This window comes from Poecilia reticulata, chromosome 3 (genome assembly GCF_904066995.2).
Source record: "Poecilia reticulata chromosome 3, P_reticulata-male-v2, whole genome shotgun sequence".
NCBI lineage: Eukaryota > Metazoa > Chordata > Actinopteri > Cyprinodontiformes > Poeciliidae > Poecilia > Poecilia reticulata.
Window position 1 is genome coordinate 24441912 of NC_088832.1, and position 15736 is coordinate 24457647.

The following is a 15736-nucleotide window of genomic DNA, read 5'->3' on the forward strand; positions in this document are numbered from 1 at the left end:
TTAAAGATTGTAGAAGATCTTAAAAGATAGTAAAACCAGTAGAACCAGAAGGAAAACAGAAAAGTAGACAAGCAGAATGCATAGACACAGATAAAAACAGAGCACAAGAAGAAAATACATTGAAAGAATAGGAGAAAGTGTGACAAGGTTGTACTCCAGAGGAGTTTAACAGAAAACAGTAAATCCTGTAGCAATGATAGTAATAATTCCATAAAATAGACACTAGTGGCTACATTTTAATGCATAAAATATTTCTCTACAGTGAAATATGTATGAACAGCATAATTTTGTTTGTCAAACAGCAGAAAAAGTTCAAAAACGGCAGTTACTAGAGTGTACACTCAAGTAACTGAAATCAGTTAGAGAGTTCCACCATAGGAAATAATGGGGCAAAAGATTTGCACAAAAGGGCAATTATTTCAAAAAGTGCAATAGTGAAGGTTACCAAAAGTCATAGCACCATTCTCCTGAAGGAGCTGAACGTTTTGATATATAAATTAGTACAATTAGTGAAAGATAGTGAGAGTAGTTAAACCATGAAAAACGTACGGAAGACAGAATAATAATAATAATAATAATAAAGATAAAGAAAAACAGAATCACTATAAGTGAGAATGCATTGAATGCATTCTCACTGATTATAACATTTAATCTTGGGAGGTGCGACAGACTGGCGACCTGTCCAGGGTGACCCCGCCTCTCGCCCGGAACGTTAGCTGGAGATGGGCACCAGCACCCCTCCCGACCCCACTAAGGGACAAGGGTGTAAAGAAAATGGATGGATGGATGGATGGATGGATGGATGGATGGATGGATGGATGGATGGATGGATGGATGGATGGATGGATGGATGGATGGATGGATGGATGGATGGATGGATGGATGGATGGATGGATGGATGGATGGATGGATGGAATGAATCTTGGGAGGTTAAAGAGAGCTGCGTTGTGCCCTCAACACTGGAACAAAGTTTTAGTAATACGTATGGATTTACATTTGCACGGCTGGTTTAGGTTTAATAAAACTAAGGGAGAGAAAATAAAAACACTTTAGAAAAAAATAAAATAAAAAGTAAGTTTGACGACGAAAAAAATTTAAAATATTTTTTTCTGAAAAACGTAAGTCCTGTTTGGCAGCTACCGGTAGAAAGTTGTGAGTTTATTATTGTCTGTTTAAGGGGAGAGATCATGTTCTAAAACACCAACATGTTTGAAAGTGTAAAAAAAATGGAAGTGCATACATGATATCAGATACACTCATTCAATGGAAAGATTTATTCAGAAGTTACAATTATTTAAGTAAAAACTTAAAAGTAATTCCAGGTGCACATGTGAGCATAAGGAAGAAGGAAAATGTAGAGAAAGAAAAAAAACAACCTAAAGCTGGTGTTGGGACGGTCTGTCATTCTCTCCCCATCAGGCACACACATGAAGCATGATGGCTGAATGAGAAGAGGAATATTTCACTGTCAGCCGAAAGGCGGCATGGTCATTCATTTCTTTTCCTCAATATTCATTTCTTTCCCTTGTATCCATCTCTTTCCTGTTCCACTCTATCATTCTTTTTTTTTTTTGTCTTTTTGAACCTCTTACACTGTGTCGAAAAATGACAATTTAATCAGACTCTCAGCTTGAGCACGTAAAAAAAAAAAAAGGACGACTTCTCAAACAGGCAATCTATAGGCTCTTCCCACAAACCGCACAAAAAGGAAAAAGTGAAAAAAGAAAGACAGGACACCTGAACCTGCTCAATGCTGCAACACACTTTTCCACACACACACACACACACACACACACACACACACACACACACACACACACACACACACACACACACACACACACACACACACACACACACACACACACACGCATACACACGCGGGTATGCACACCTTCTTTCCATCTGAACCTTCTCTATTGTGGCCAAGTCTTCGCCGTCTCCTTGTATTAGCAGTGGTTAAGAGCTTTGGAAGCTTTCAACACAGCACAATGACTTCACACGCACAAATGTTTAAAACAGTCCGCTCAACAGTTAATACCACTGATCTGCTGAAATTATGCATAAAACATAATGTCACAGAAATCAAAGTTGCTTTATTCCCTTTCTTTTACAAATAAAAGCTTAAATCTGCACAGGAAAATCTGCCTCACATCAACGTGCCCAAAAGAAGTGATTTTCTAACCTCTCACTTGGATGAGACAAAAGTCAGGAGCGGCTGTGTGATGAGTAATTCTTAGAGGGAGCATAAATGATTTGATAGATCATCATAATAGGAATAATAATTGAATGCACATTTTGATATATGGATGACGGGAATGTATGGATGATGGAACGCGGAGAATAAGCGGATGAGCGCAGCAGAGAAAAGGGTAGGGGGTGGGTGGGGAGGAAAAGATGAGCTGCATCGTCTTGTGCCATCTCTCTCTGTCTCTTTTCAATCAGCACTTTGGCATTCAATCACACAAACACACACACATTGCTTCACAGCCAGTGCGGTGTACAAGCTAATTGCAGTGTATATATGCGCGCGCGCGTGTGTGTGTCACAGCTGGTAAAGTCTCTCTTACTGCTCTTTCAACACATAAAGGCCTGCACTGACCCGTGACATACTCTCACACACTCCGAGCAATGATGGATTGCATATAAATCGGAGAAATTCCCGTCATTCCCTTTAATTTATTCTGCTTTTTAAAATATTTTTTTAGATAAATTAAAACCGGTGGTTGCAGGTGTACTTCATTTAATTATTGATGCAGCAAGGCCCATACGTGTTTATGCTTTATCTGCAAAACCTTCAGAAGAAGGTGCTTTCCGCTGCGTGTGTGTGTGTGAGAGTTTGTGTTTCTGTGGACATGTGTGCGCTCATGCATACATGTGTGTCCGTTGGACCTCCTGAGTGTTGGTGTCAGACAAAAGCAAACCCCCGGCCCCCCTCACTTCGCACCTCTCGCTCTGTCCGTCTCTCTCATTCCATCTTGCTCTTTACGGGACAATTTACCACTGGAATGCCCAGAGTCTTCAGAGGAGAGAGAGGCCCACCTTGAGCCTGGGCAAGAGTCTGGAATTGTTTGTGTGTGCGCGCGTGAGCGTGTGTGTGTGTGTGTCTGTGTCTGTGCGTACAATGCAAAGATTGACAATGGGATTCGACGAAGACACAAAAAAAGACGAACAACTCTTCCTCGTACTGGCCTCGTTGGGTCACTCGTGAACACACACAGGGACACACCAGCACACACACAAGTTGTGGGTAGGCAGTCACAAATTCGTGCAAAAAAAAAAAAAAGCAGACGTGTGCACACCCGCTCACACACACAGAGACGCACTCGCAGGCTGCAAATCATTGCAGCACATATTGACATGCTTTGACAGATGAATTAAGTAAATGATTTTATAAGGAGATTAAAAGGATTTTAATTTACGCAATCTCTTTTTGGTCTGCCCTCCTCCCCCCCATCCCGTCCCTTCCTGCAGCCAGCTTTACCTCTCTGCCTCTATCGCTTCTTTTTTTCTCATGGCCTGGAAAAAAAAGACATAAGTGCAAAAAAAAAAAAGGAGGGCGCAAAACTGTTCCATGAAAACCTCGGCACTTTCCTCTTCACATTAATTGGTCTCTTCTTTACTGTGAAGTAATACAACAAAAAAGGAGATAAATTGTCTCAGCACTTGCAGGACATCTGGCCTTTAAGCTTAAATTTCTTCAAGAAAATCAGTTAATATTTCATAAATTCGGTTCGTTATTTTCTTCTCAAAGTAGAACATTGAGCGACTTTCATGGGTTAAAAAATATTGAGCATGGCCTGACATGTCTGACTTTTGATAAATCATCGTTTCCTTTTTTTAATGAGATTGAAAAATTCATCATCTACAATAGAAAAAGAAAAATATTAATTTACCCTCTGCCAGAAAATTATTTTCATTTTATTTTCAGGTTACTGAAATAAACGTGCAGAAACATTTTGCTTAATAATTCTAAATGAAATCTGTGCAACGTTATGCTTTTCTTCTTATTCGCACTGCAAACCTCTGCCGCTGTGCAGTTCTCTCCACAGGTCTGCCCTCTTTGCACTCACAAAAAAATTAAAAATAAATCATAAAAATTCACAGAAGTCGCGGTAGGAAAAAAAAATTATATTTTAATGATATGCAAATTGTATGTATATGGTGACATGGGGGGAATGTAATTATGTTAACAGCTTAAGCGGTACTTGTTATTATTATTGGTATGATCATCATTATCCTTAATATTTTAATTAGGAAAGCTGTGCCTCAAAGCAAAGGAGGCAAAGCCTGAGTGGAGAAGAGAGAATGGTGGACAGATGGATCGATGGAAGGATGAAGGAGCGGACAGACGGGTGACTGGACCACAGGGTCCTCTGAAATACGCGAGAGGGAACAGAGCACATGCAGAAAAAAAAGTCGCAAAAAAAAAAAAAATCTAACACAAGTGAAAACAGACTCATTCCACTGAAGTTAATATGCTAAGATTCCTTTTTGAGTGTTAATTTTTTTCTTCAACACACCTTGCTGCACAAATATAACCATGCAAAAGGTAAATATTCTGGTAAGACAAAAAGAATTATGTTTTCTGGTCTATTTCAAAGTTTGGAAAGCAGAGACTGGTGTGGATTCTTCAGCTGAAACCTCAGCGTGGAGCAGGGAGACCTGAGCTGAACGGACACATCGTTCAGGGTTGTGTCCCTGCAGCTGGAAGAACCTTAAACCCACAGTTTGTTCTGGACATCAAGTCAACTGATTACAAATGATAGTAATTAAAATCGGCATTAAAGCATTTTTTTTTTACTTTACTTCTAAAGCTGTATTAGAATCATAACTGAAGTTTCTATTAAAGTCAATGAGATCAGGTTACTATTAGTCTTTTTTTAACATGCTGAACAAATAAATTGCAAATATCGAAATTAAAGAATACATATGGTTTAAAACGGCAATTTTTACAAAAGCAAACAAGAGTTTGCTCAATAGTAGAGGGAAAGTTTAATTTGATTCTGCTCATTTCTGTCTTTGGTCTCTGATCATTCGACACGTCGTGCACCTAAGATGGTCCAAAAGACACACACACACACACACACACGCACACACACACACACACACACACACGCACACACACACACACACACACACAAAGAAGAAAGATTAAAATATAAAAACTGCCCACTTTCCTTTCAATGTTTGGCAATATGTATTTGAGAAACACCAGTAAAACATCTTTTGATTGTTTGCTTTCATGTCTCTGCTCCAGACTTTCTCTCATGAAGACCCCTGATCCATTTCATTAAACCCATTTACTTTAAAGCCAGAACTAAAACAAACTCATCCCACAACTTTGTTATCTCTTGTAATGCAGCTTAAATTCATGTAAAAGGTGAGTGATTTTCACTGGCTTATACTTCAATGCATAGTTTCAAAATTGCTTTATCTTTTTATGCTGGAAAGAAAAAAGAAACATGAAAACAACTAAAAGGACTTAATATTTTTGTTTTCAAATGCAATTATTTTTAAATTAAAAAAATTATATATATTGCCAAAAACACTCAAAAGAAGAAAGAGCACAAGCTAGTGTCTCCTAGCGCAATCAGTCAATCTGCATTCTGATCAGCCTTTTATTTACACCTAAAAGAGCAAAGTGTCAGCTAAAGGAGCAGCTGAACTCCAGTCACCGCGCGTGTGTGACTGTCTCTAAATTCTGTGCGGGGCCACACGCTGAGCTGCCCGTCTGAAATTCAACCTCCTCTGGCATTTAAGAGCGCAGCTTTCCCCCTCTCTTTTTCCTCCTCTCCCCATTCTTATGGGCCGCTCTCCTCCACGGTCCGCCTGTAACCCCGGTGCCCTGATACCTCACTGATTGTCTGCTCGGGTGAGCATGCTCAACACAATGGTCTGAACTCACTTGGTGTTTGGCTCTGAGTACAATCCAACTGAAAGTAAAACAATCTCCTGAAGACGGAGAAGGTAAAGTAAAGAATGCAGTCTTTACTCTTTGTGTATGTGTGTGTGTCCAGGTGTGTGTTGCTTTCAGGTCACAGAAATTAGGCTCTCCAAACAAACAGAATAAGAACTGCTGTCCGGATACTGCAATATCACACAGATGCACGCACACGCACTCACTCATTCACTTACACACACGCACTCACACACGCACACACACACACACTGGAGCAGAGATCGCGTGCTACCTGACAGCAGAAACAACCTTGACACGGTGCCGGCCACCTTCACTGCACTCCGGCATACCAACACACATGCAGCCACTCACAGTGGAAGACAGTGAAGATGACAAGTTGGTTAATGCATAGAAAGGTAAGATTAAAAGGTAAAATTTACCTACTCTTGTTCAGAGTGCATTAAAAAACACTCGGATAACGGGTGTCCTACCGACTCCATCAGCGATACCGGGACATTGTCACATCAACCTCCTCTGAAGAACAGCAAAAAGGTTTTAAAAAAAAAAATATCAAAGTTTTGATATGTTTCCTCTTTCTCCTCTTCTTTCTCTGATCTTCCACTCTCTCTCTCTCTCTCCCTCTCTCTCTCTCTTACTCTCAGTCCTTCCTTCCACTTGGAGGGAGCAATACAATTACCAGGCTCTGCGCCGGCTGCACTGATCGGCTCTGCGTGTGTGTATAGATGCAAGGGAGCGCGTGTGTGCTGTGTGCATGCGAGAGCTGGGGGAGAGGGGGGCTGTAGTCGCACACGCAGCCAGCCGGGCAGTCGGGACAGAAAACTGTGCTGCTGTCCTAATCAACGACTTAAAGCCCCGATAGCTGCTCATGAATATTAAGCAGGATTTTGCATATGCAGTCCCTCAGGTCCTGGTTCTGCTGTGATTGGTGGACAGCTGACCAATGGCTGCAGGGATGGGTGGAGAAAGGGGTGGAGAAAAAAAGGGGGGGGGGGTCAAAGCTGAGCGAAGAGGGAGAGCGGCAGGTGGAGAAGGAGGGATCGGACAAAGAGCGCAGCAAAGAAAACGGGAAAGAAGGAAACGGGGAATAGAACAGGTGAGAGAAAGGTTTAAAGAAAGACAACCTTCCCTCTTTCCTTTAATTTTTCTTTCTTAACCCATCTGTAAGACCCACTTCTTCTAAAAAATCTCTCCCCTCTGATCTGGACTGCTCCAATTACTTGGCCGTGTTGGCATTTAAACTCCCACAAAAACATTACATGTCTACAACAAAAAGACAACAACACAACAACTTTACCTTCTGCTTTTTTCAAACTTTGTTAAAAAAGTTTTAAAGCAGGCATTTTTCAAGCTCTCATACACCCCACACCTTGCCTGGAGACACCTTTCTGGTGGAAAACATGGTTTGGAGTTTGCTTGGCTGCAGGACACAAAATTGACCTAATCAAATCCAGAAAAATTGCTAGATCAAAGCAACGAGTGTAAGCTTGACCCTAAACCCAAAGCTTGAATAACATGTCACACTTCCAATGCACACAGACAGGCAGAGCGCAGCGGAGCCCATCACAGCTCAGCAGTAAAATACGAGATTATGGCAATTCCACAGTGCTTGTCCTTTGTTGTGGAATGATTTGGGCATGATTGGGGCAAGGTTCTCCCTGCTGCTTGTTGTTTCTGTCCAACAACAACCAGCGTGCCGTTTCCTTCCAGTGTCTGCGAACACGCTGGAATGTACCGAGACGGAAACTCCAGGAGAATCCGTGCACGACCCGTCAGTGTAAAAACAGGTCGCCGACAGGAAAGGCGAATGGGGAAAGGCAAGGAGAGAAGGAAAGGAAAAACGGTACACATTTAAACTTCAGGTCTTTTTAGCCAATGTTTTCCAGTTTTCAGACTTTTCCAACACTCTGGTTCCCCAGCAAAAGCTATGGAGGTGTGTGCCGGAAAGAGCCAGATTCTAAGAAGAAAATCAGAAGGGTGGCAAGGGGGATGCAGAGATGAAAGGGAGTGGTTGTAATTAGCACATTTGGAAGAGAACAGATAATAAAACATTTCCTGAAACCAATCTCTACTTTGAAGTGCGTTTGTGGGTATATTTGTGTATGTGTGTGTGTGCGTGTGTGTGTCATGGACCTACAAGAACAACAACCTCTTTTCCAGTATTTTTTATGCCATGTATTTGACAACATTTTAAATTTCTGACGCATCTACTAGAGGTAACTTCTAACGTCAGCTGATGTCAGGTGCTGTTTTCATCCCACAAACATCTTTAAAGTCAAAGTTTATTATGACATACAAAAAATGTGCTGCACTGAAACAAACCCAAACACAGTTTAAAAGTGATTATTTGCACTAAATCACAATAATATATAGTTATTACCTCATTTAGTAACTATTTTAGAAACAGAGATCATGTAAAAGAGAAGCAACCCACAAACGCACACAGACTCTGCTTTTCATGTGGACAGAGGGAGATGAATTCAAGCGCATTCATGGACGCTCTGAGGCTCATGCACACTCACACACACACTTACAGTTATGATGTATCCAGAGGCTTATAAGCATCGACAAAGATGAGTGTGAATCAATGCTGCCGCCACCACTGTGCAAACAAATCTTTTACTGAAACCTCTGTCTCTAAAGCACATGTGCTGGGAATCACACACACACACACACACACACACACACACACACACACACACACACACACACACATGCGCATCTATCATTCTTGAGTCTGTGGAAATAGATTAGGAGTTGAACACTAAAGTAATGTTGTAATCAACATACCAGTTAAATATGAAACAATCTAGCTGCAGGTTCTTTAGAAATATTCAAATGGATGATTAAAGTGAATATTAGAAAACTGCCAGAGCTTCACAAGAACAACCAATCATTTAAAAAGGTGATTTATTCTGTTAAATATTAATTTAATTATAACAGCAAAATACTCAATGTCAACTGCTCACAGAAAATCATAAACAGAGCTGATTCCCAACAGAAAAAAAAAAAAAAAACCCGTCTAATGTCAAAAATCTTCTGGGTCTTGAAGTAATCTGTTCTCATTGTTTCCATATCACTTACTTCTTATTCTCCTGTCTGACCCCCACCCACCCCACCTCACCCCTCCTAGACTATCGATTGCCTGTGAATCTGAGAGCATGTTGACAGTGACCCCTTTAGGCCACTTCCCTCTGAAAGTAGACAAACCCTCCTCGGATTAAGCACAAACCCATAACCGTAAAAAGCAAAAGGCGTCACCATCAGTGGAATTTCTTTGAATTCCTCTGAATAACTTAACCATTTTCAAAATATTTCAGAAATTTTAAATGTAAAATCTCACCTGATCCCATCAGTTCGTCCCATAGCCAGTAATTGCATGCATGAATTCAGTCGTGCACTGCGACGTCACTCACGTCCCACTCTGCTCTTTTATCTGTGACTGTGTGCAGGAGTCTGTGTGGGTTGCCTGTTTTGACCCTGCGGTGGCAGCCTGTTGACATCTATGGAAGAATTATCCTTTGCAACTCTTGCCGACATCAATCACAGCGCTCAATAGGCCACGGCAAGTTCACCCAGAGCAATACAGGTGTGTGTGTGTGTGTGTGTGTGTGTGTGTGTGTGTGTGTGTGTGTGCGTGTGTGTGTGTGTGTGCGTGTGCGTGTGCGTGTGTGTGTGTATTTGGGTGTCTTTGCTGGTCAACACGATCTTTAACAAATTCATGAGGTGTCCACTTAGAAAGCTGACCCGGTGACACAAATGTGCCAGTCATAAACAAATCCAAGTTTTATTCATATTCAACCACAATCAGATAAAGTTATTACTTTGATGTTAAATGTAAGTACTTTGTTATTATCCTGCCTGTGATAAAAGTGTATCTATGGCATTTCACAATCACAGTATCTTACTTTGCTTTATCAATGGACACAGAGAGGAACAGAAGAGACAGACACCTTCTGCTTGTACTTCTCTAGTCACCAACAGAGGGAGCTGTGGACTCTGGTCCATTTATACACAGCCAGCAAAGGAAGCTTTGAAATAACCCTGTATGAGTGATCATGAGTGTAAAATATAATTCAGTCATCCACTGATCATTATATTAACAAAAAGTCTTAACAACAAATTGCAATTCTGACACACACACCCACACACACAATTAAAACACAGAAAAAGGAGACGCAGGAGAAACCGAGTTCAGTTTTTGGATTGCTGTTTGCAGCAAATGCATCAGGAACGGAGTGAGAACAATCAGGTTAAAGATGGGAAATAAAGGTGGGATGTAGATTTAACAGAAGAACTGACTGACAGCAGTGAGAACTTTCCGTTATCCAAATGTATGCTTACTTGCTTTAACTTCATTTTGTCTTGGTGTGCTCTTCTTGAATGCCGGCCTTTGTTAACAAAAAAAAAAAGTATTTTCATTGTCTTCTACAAATAATTACATAATATGAATTATTAAGAATTATTGTTAAATTAAGTAAAATATGCACTACTGTTGAGAAACTAAGCAGTAAAAGTGAGGGGGGGAGGGGGGGGGTTCTTCGTTTTTTTGCAGTTTCGGAATAATTCAAATATTTTCATAAGAATCATACATTATTTGTCATACATTGAAACTGATTGCTTATAATATCTTATCAGTGCACTTGACCTAAACGTAACAATCATAAAATATTAAAATAAACTTAGCTCCAAACACTCAGCTCAGACAAGAATCCATCAAGTAATCTGCCAAGTTGAAAGGTTTCGTAATATAGGGCTTTTTATCAAAGGGTTTGAAAAGCTATATTGACTTATTCTTACATTTAGATGCCCTGAAATTATAAGCATGATCAACTACATCAGTAGCTCTGGATGTGTCTTTTTAGTAAGCAAATACAGCTCCATTGATCAAACAAGCCAAATGCCAAAATGTTCTTGACTTTAATTTCTTTGAGAATCTGCTAGAAAATATGTCTCTGTGTGCGAGTGCGAGTGTGCGTGTGTGTTTGTGTGTGTGTGTGTGTGTGAGAGAGGGAGAGAGCATCAAGGCACTTCCAGGCAGGAAATAGATGCTGATCAAGGCCAAGGAGAGAGCCCCAGCTGCTTGGAAAAGCTGCTGGGTTTAGGGGGCTTTCTGGAACCTGTCACCAAAACCCTGTTTGGGTAACCTTTGCAGCAGCAGCATGGTATGAGGAGACACACACATGAAACACACCGAAGCTTATGTAATCACACCACACACACCCCTCATTCCAATGAGTATTGCTACAGCACAGTAACTATTTGTTTGCGCATGTACTGTTAGTCGGAAGATCTAACTCGCGCAGAAAGTGGCCCCATGTCCACACAGTGACCGATTTCATTGGAACCGAGCGCCATGTTGCCCGTCACAAAGGTCAGGCAGGTTTTGCAGCTGAGAGGAATGAGGTGTGAGCTTACGCGTACACTCATCAGAGACACAGACGGTACAAGGAAAGCATTTATATTTAGATGAGAAAAAGTGGGTGAGAAAGGATGTCATGGAGAAGGTGACTTTACTATTTATAAAAACAGAATATTAACCTCTACTAAAAATTTATAACATCATAGTGGACTGTTCTGCATACTTTTAGAAAGTTTTAGCTCTGTTGATTTCAAAGTTTTGAAGCAAATCTATTGGGTAAAAGAAAGATTTTTACCACTTATCAAATACTCAATAGACACAAGTGAAGCAGGTCATATCTGCTTACCTTGCTGTCAGTGGTCAGACTGAATGTTGGCTGGACTGCGCTTCACCGCAGAGTGAAAGGTGTGACCTCATCAAGTGAGGACAGGCTACAGGAAAAGGGTTTTGGCTCAACTGAGGTTGTGACCTCATCAAATGGGGACAGACAGGGCAGAGATGATAGATGTCAACATTGAAAATGTGTGTTAGTGTGTCTGTGCATGCACGTTGTTTCCATTGAAGCTATGTTAATGTTCCTGGCTGAGGCCGTATACGATATGCTACTAAACGCGACGCATATTGTGAGAGAACAGACGTGTCGGTCCAAGTAAAACCTCAGACTCCCACCTCCAACTTGAAGGGAACTGCAGTGGTTCATCCTCCTTCTGAGAGAACCTCCCACATATATGTGGGGATAAGAAGGGCTCAAATGTCAAAGAACTCAGTTAAAATAATATTTGCGTGGGGACAATTGTTCAGTAGATACAAAAAGAGGCTTAATCTGCTAATAACAAAACACGAATAACACATTAGCTCACCGATTTTTGTTTTACCAAAAACTTTCTCTAATTTGGACAGCTACCACTCTACTATCTAGTTTCCCCTTCCTCCTCCTTCTCATCCTCTGGTATTCATATATTCTCTGGCATAAATTAGAACAGGGATGTAATTATACACAGAATGAGTTTTGCCTGGGTAAGAAAGCATCGAGTTTGTGTGTGCTTCTATTGTGTATCTCCCCAGCAGCCTGTGAGCCTGTTTAAAGCAGCGTTTTGTATTGAAATGGGTGACTTCGGAGAGGTGCGCTCCTTTAATTACGCCGCTCTCAAACAGAACATGAGTGGGATATTCCGCTGGGATTACTTGACTCGCATTGCAGTCTCTCTGTTAACACACTACACACACATAAACACGACACACATGTAAAGCCTGTCTCTCCAATAGTACAACACTCAATTTATTCAACTGAGGTGCAAGCCAAGTGAATAATTCCACTACTAATAAAGACGGTAAGAGGCGGCGTTTGCACAGACAAGAAGAAGTGGGAAAAAGGATAATAAAGCAGCATAGAGGGAGCAAAGTCTTTGGAGTAAAAGTAAGCCTACAGGAGAAAGAGCGATAAAGTTCAACAAGACACACTTTTTACTCCAGTTATTTAAACAACCAGTTTGGAATAGCAATATTTGTTGGTAAAACAGCTTCCTTTCGACATTAAGTGTCATTGGAAAGTCTCAAACCAGGTCTACGTCAAGGAAAGGAGTTCTAATCTGCTTAAAAGTGTAGTCAGATTCAATAAATTAGAACATGTATTCTGATGAGGCTCATTTGTCAGATTAAAAAGTACCTTTTTGGAAATGTACAACCTTTAAGCCAGTATTAAACATACTTTTCATGAAGCACACATATCTGTGTAAAAATGTTTTATATGGCTGATGTAATATTATAATTTTAAATGTCACGTTTTCACTACCAAATACAAAAACAATCAACCATGTAACATTTGCAAAACGTCTTGATAATCTCCAACACTTGTGGAAAACTCTACGGTGACTGAAAAATGAAACTGAAACTTTTTGAAATATGTGTATCACATTTCATCGCTCATAAAGCTAACCACCTAAAGAGGGCAACTGTGGATTAGTAGGACGAGCAGTTATTTTGCAATCCAAAAGTTGTGGGTTTGATTCCAGCTACTCCAGACCAGGGCACTTAACTCCAAGTTTCTTACCAAGCTGTGCATCAGTTTATGCATGTGTTCCAGTTAGTGACTGCAACTGGGTCTCCTTCAGTAGATACAAAAAGAGGTTTAGTATAAAATGCTTTGAGTGGCTAGTAGGACTAGAAAAGGTGCTAAAAAAGAAAAGTGCTAAAAAAAATAAAAATTATGTCCATTTCCCAATCATACAATGTGTCGTTGTTGTGACATTTGGGGCTATCTGAGTGCCTCATGACTCCCTTTAAATTTGAGCACGAATCCAACTCTGTGCTAGAAAATCCTGAAAGAGAATGTCCAGCCTTCACTTTAAACTAGAGGTGTGCCGATCGATCGGCCACCGATCATAATCGGCCGATTTCCGTGAAAAAGTGAATGATCGGTGATCGCCGATCACGGTCTCTTGTTGCCGATCACACAAACCGATCACCTGAATCTCATTTCGCAGCCTGCCTGTGCAGCTGGTCTCCTTTTTCCTTTACACTGAGCAAATGCGCAGCAACAAATCCTAAGCGATGTGGAACTATAACGCACTGAGTGAATGGGGAAGTTTGCGTGTTGCGGCAGAAAACTGAAGCACGTGGGGTGAAGCACGTGCTTCACCCCTGGTAAATCTTTATTGTAATGGATCCTGTATTTGCCTTTGAATGTTAAGTTTTATACTTGAATTTCTTTGGCAATGTTGAGAGGTTTTATTTTGACTCTTTGCATTATTTAGCCTCTTCAGAGCCTTCATATGTTTTCAGTCTGTTAAAGATAGTATTACCGATAGCAGTACAATTTGCACAATGCCTGTTTTGTTTTTTTCTTGGGAAAAGTTATTAAAAACAAGTTTTTGTCTAAATTAAGGTGAATTCACGGTTACTTTTTCCACATAATGTAACGGTAGTGCTTATGATTAAAAAAATAATAATTATGTGATCGGTATCTGTGATCGGCCCTCGTGGGTGATTGGAATCGACAGGAAAAAACCTGATTGGCACATCTCTACTATAAACCTAAGTGTACTGGAGTTTAAGATTTGGTCCACTTGGGTTATGCCGGAGGACAATGATGCAAATCACAGCAGCAAATTCATCTCTAAACTAATCAAAAACCTGAGTGAAAAAGTTTGAGTAGCTTAGCCAAAGTTAAGTCTTAAATCTGATCAAGATGGAGCTTGATTTTTAACAGGCAATTTGTGTAAAAAAAACAAACATTATTAAAAGTTATGCTAATAAGATTGAATCAAAATTCATCCACAGTGATGTAAAACTTTCAAAAACTTGATGGCAGCTGTCAGTGTGAAGGGTAGCGCAACAAAATATTACATTTAAAGTACAACCCCTTTCTCACACAAGAAATAAATGATTTACCTAAGTTATTTTACGTTAATGAAATTGGCATTTGAAAACACTTTTTTTTGTATCTACTCCTGTATGTTTTTGAGACGTTTAAATTTGAGCGGGCAAATTTGAATTTTGTAAAAAGGAAAAAACTGAAAAAAATCTGCAAGGGGCCAAATTCTTTTTCACAGTTTTGTGCGAGTTGACCAACATGTTCGGCAGCAGATATTTGATTTATGAAAGAATCCTAAAACTTCTTGAGAAAGTCCAGGTATAATTCAGACATCTTGGTGCACGAGTACGCTACTCTCCTAGCAGACTCTACATTGAGGACAGTGAAGAAATTGCATTAAAACTAGAGTGACAACTTTGAGAAAAAACACAAAGGTCAAAAGTTTGAATTATTTTTCCTTTGTTACTTCATATGACTTGAATCAAAACCTAATGATGTCATAGCTTTTTGCAGGGAAAATAAAAAAGTATAAATCTTTTTAAATCTTAAAAAAATTTGATTTACTTGGGTCAAGCTATTTGGTGAGATGATGAAAATTTGTCGTGTTACCACTTATGGCAATATTGCACCAACAAGAAAGAAGGGGCTACAATAATCCACCGTAAAAGATACACAAACCATAAACACACTCCACTTCATCTGCGTCTGTGTCTAATGACGTGTGTGAGTAATTACTTTAAGTCCAATGTGTGCTGCCGTTTAAGTGTCTCTGCTCATGTATGTTTTTATCCAGGCTTTCGGCTCTGTCTGTGTGAGCAATGAGTATGTTTAATGGTGTGTGTGAAAATAATCACTTAATCGCAGCTTCCTCCATTTGAAAGGTGTGTGTAAGTGTTAATGTGTGATTCTTGGTGTCGTGGTCTCAATGCAAGAAAAAAGATGGAAGACACTACGATGGACGAGGTGTCCTTAAAAAAGCAGAAGTGAAACAGTGAAATGAATGGTTTGAGGGCATAAAAAAAAAGATTTGAAATGGAGAAAAGGAAAACACAAGACAAAACACTGAACAGAAATTGAGGGAGAACCTCTGGAGAAAGACACACCCTTTCTCTTTATCTCTCTCTCTAATTCTCCACTATAA

General features: G+C 40.1%; 1 protein-coding gene across 7 annotated transcripts in view; it reads right to left on the bottom strand.

Annotated features, from left to right (window-relative positions):
• The window catches only part of esrrga (estrogen-related receptor gamma a), a 145088-nt gene that overhangs the window by 68007 nt on the left and 61345 nt on the right, over window positions 1-15736 (bottom strand). Inside the window, exon 1 of one of the 7 annotated variants that reach the window (XM_081605310.1) lies at window positions 6347-6814. The exons of 2 other annotated variants lie outside the window; for them this stretch is intronic. In XM_081605310.1, coding sequence (XP_081461436.1) covers window positions 6347-6402 — 56 coding nt within the window. In that variant the 5' untranslated portion in view covers window positions 6403-6814. Of the gene's footprint in view, window positions 1-6342; window positions 6815-15736 lie in introns of those variants that run through there. 4 more of the 7 variants (XM_081605308.1, XM_081605313.1, XM_081605311.1 and 1 more) reach the window with 4 other exon arrangements.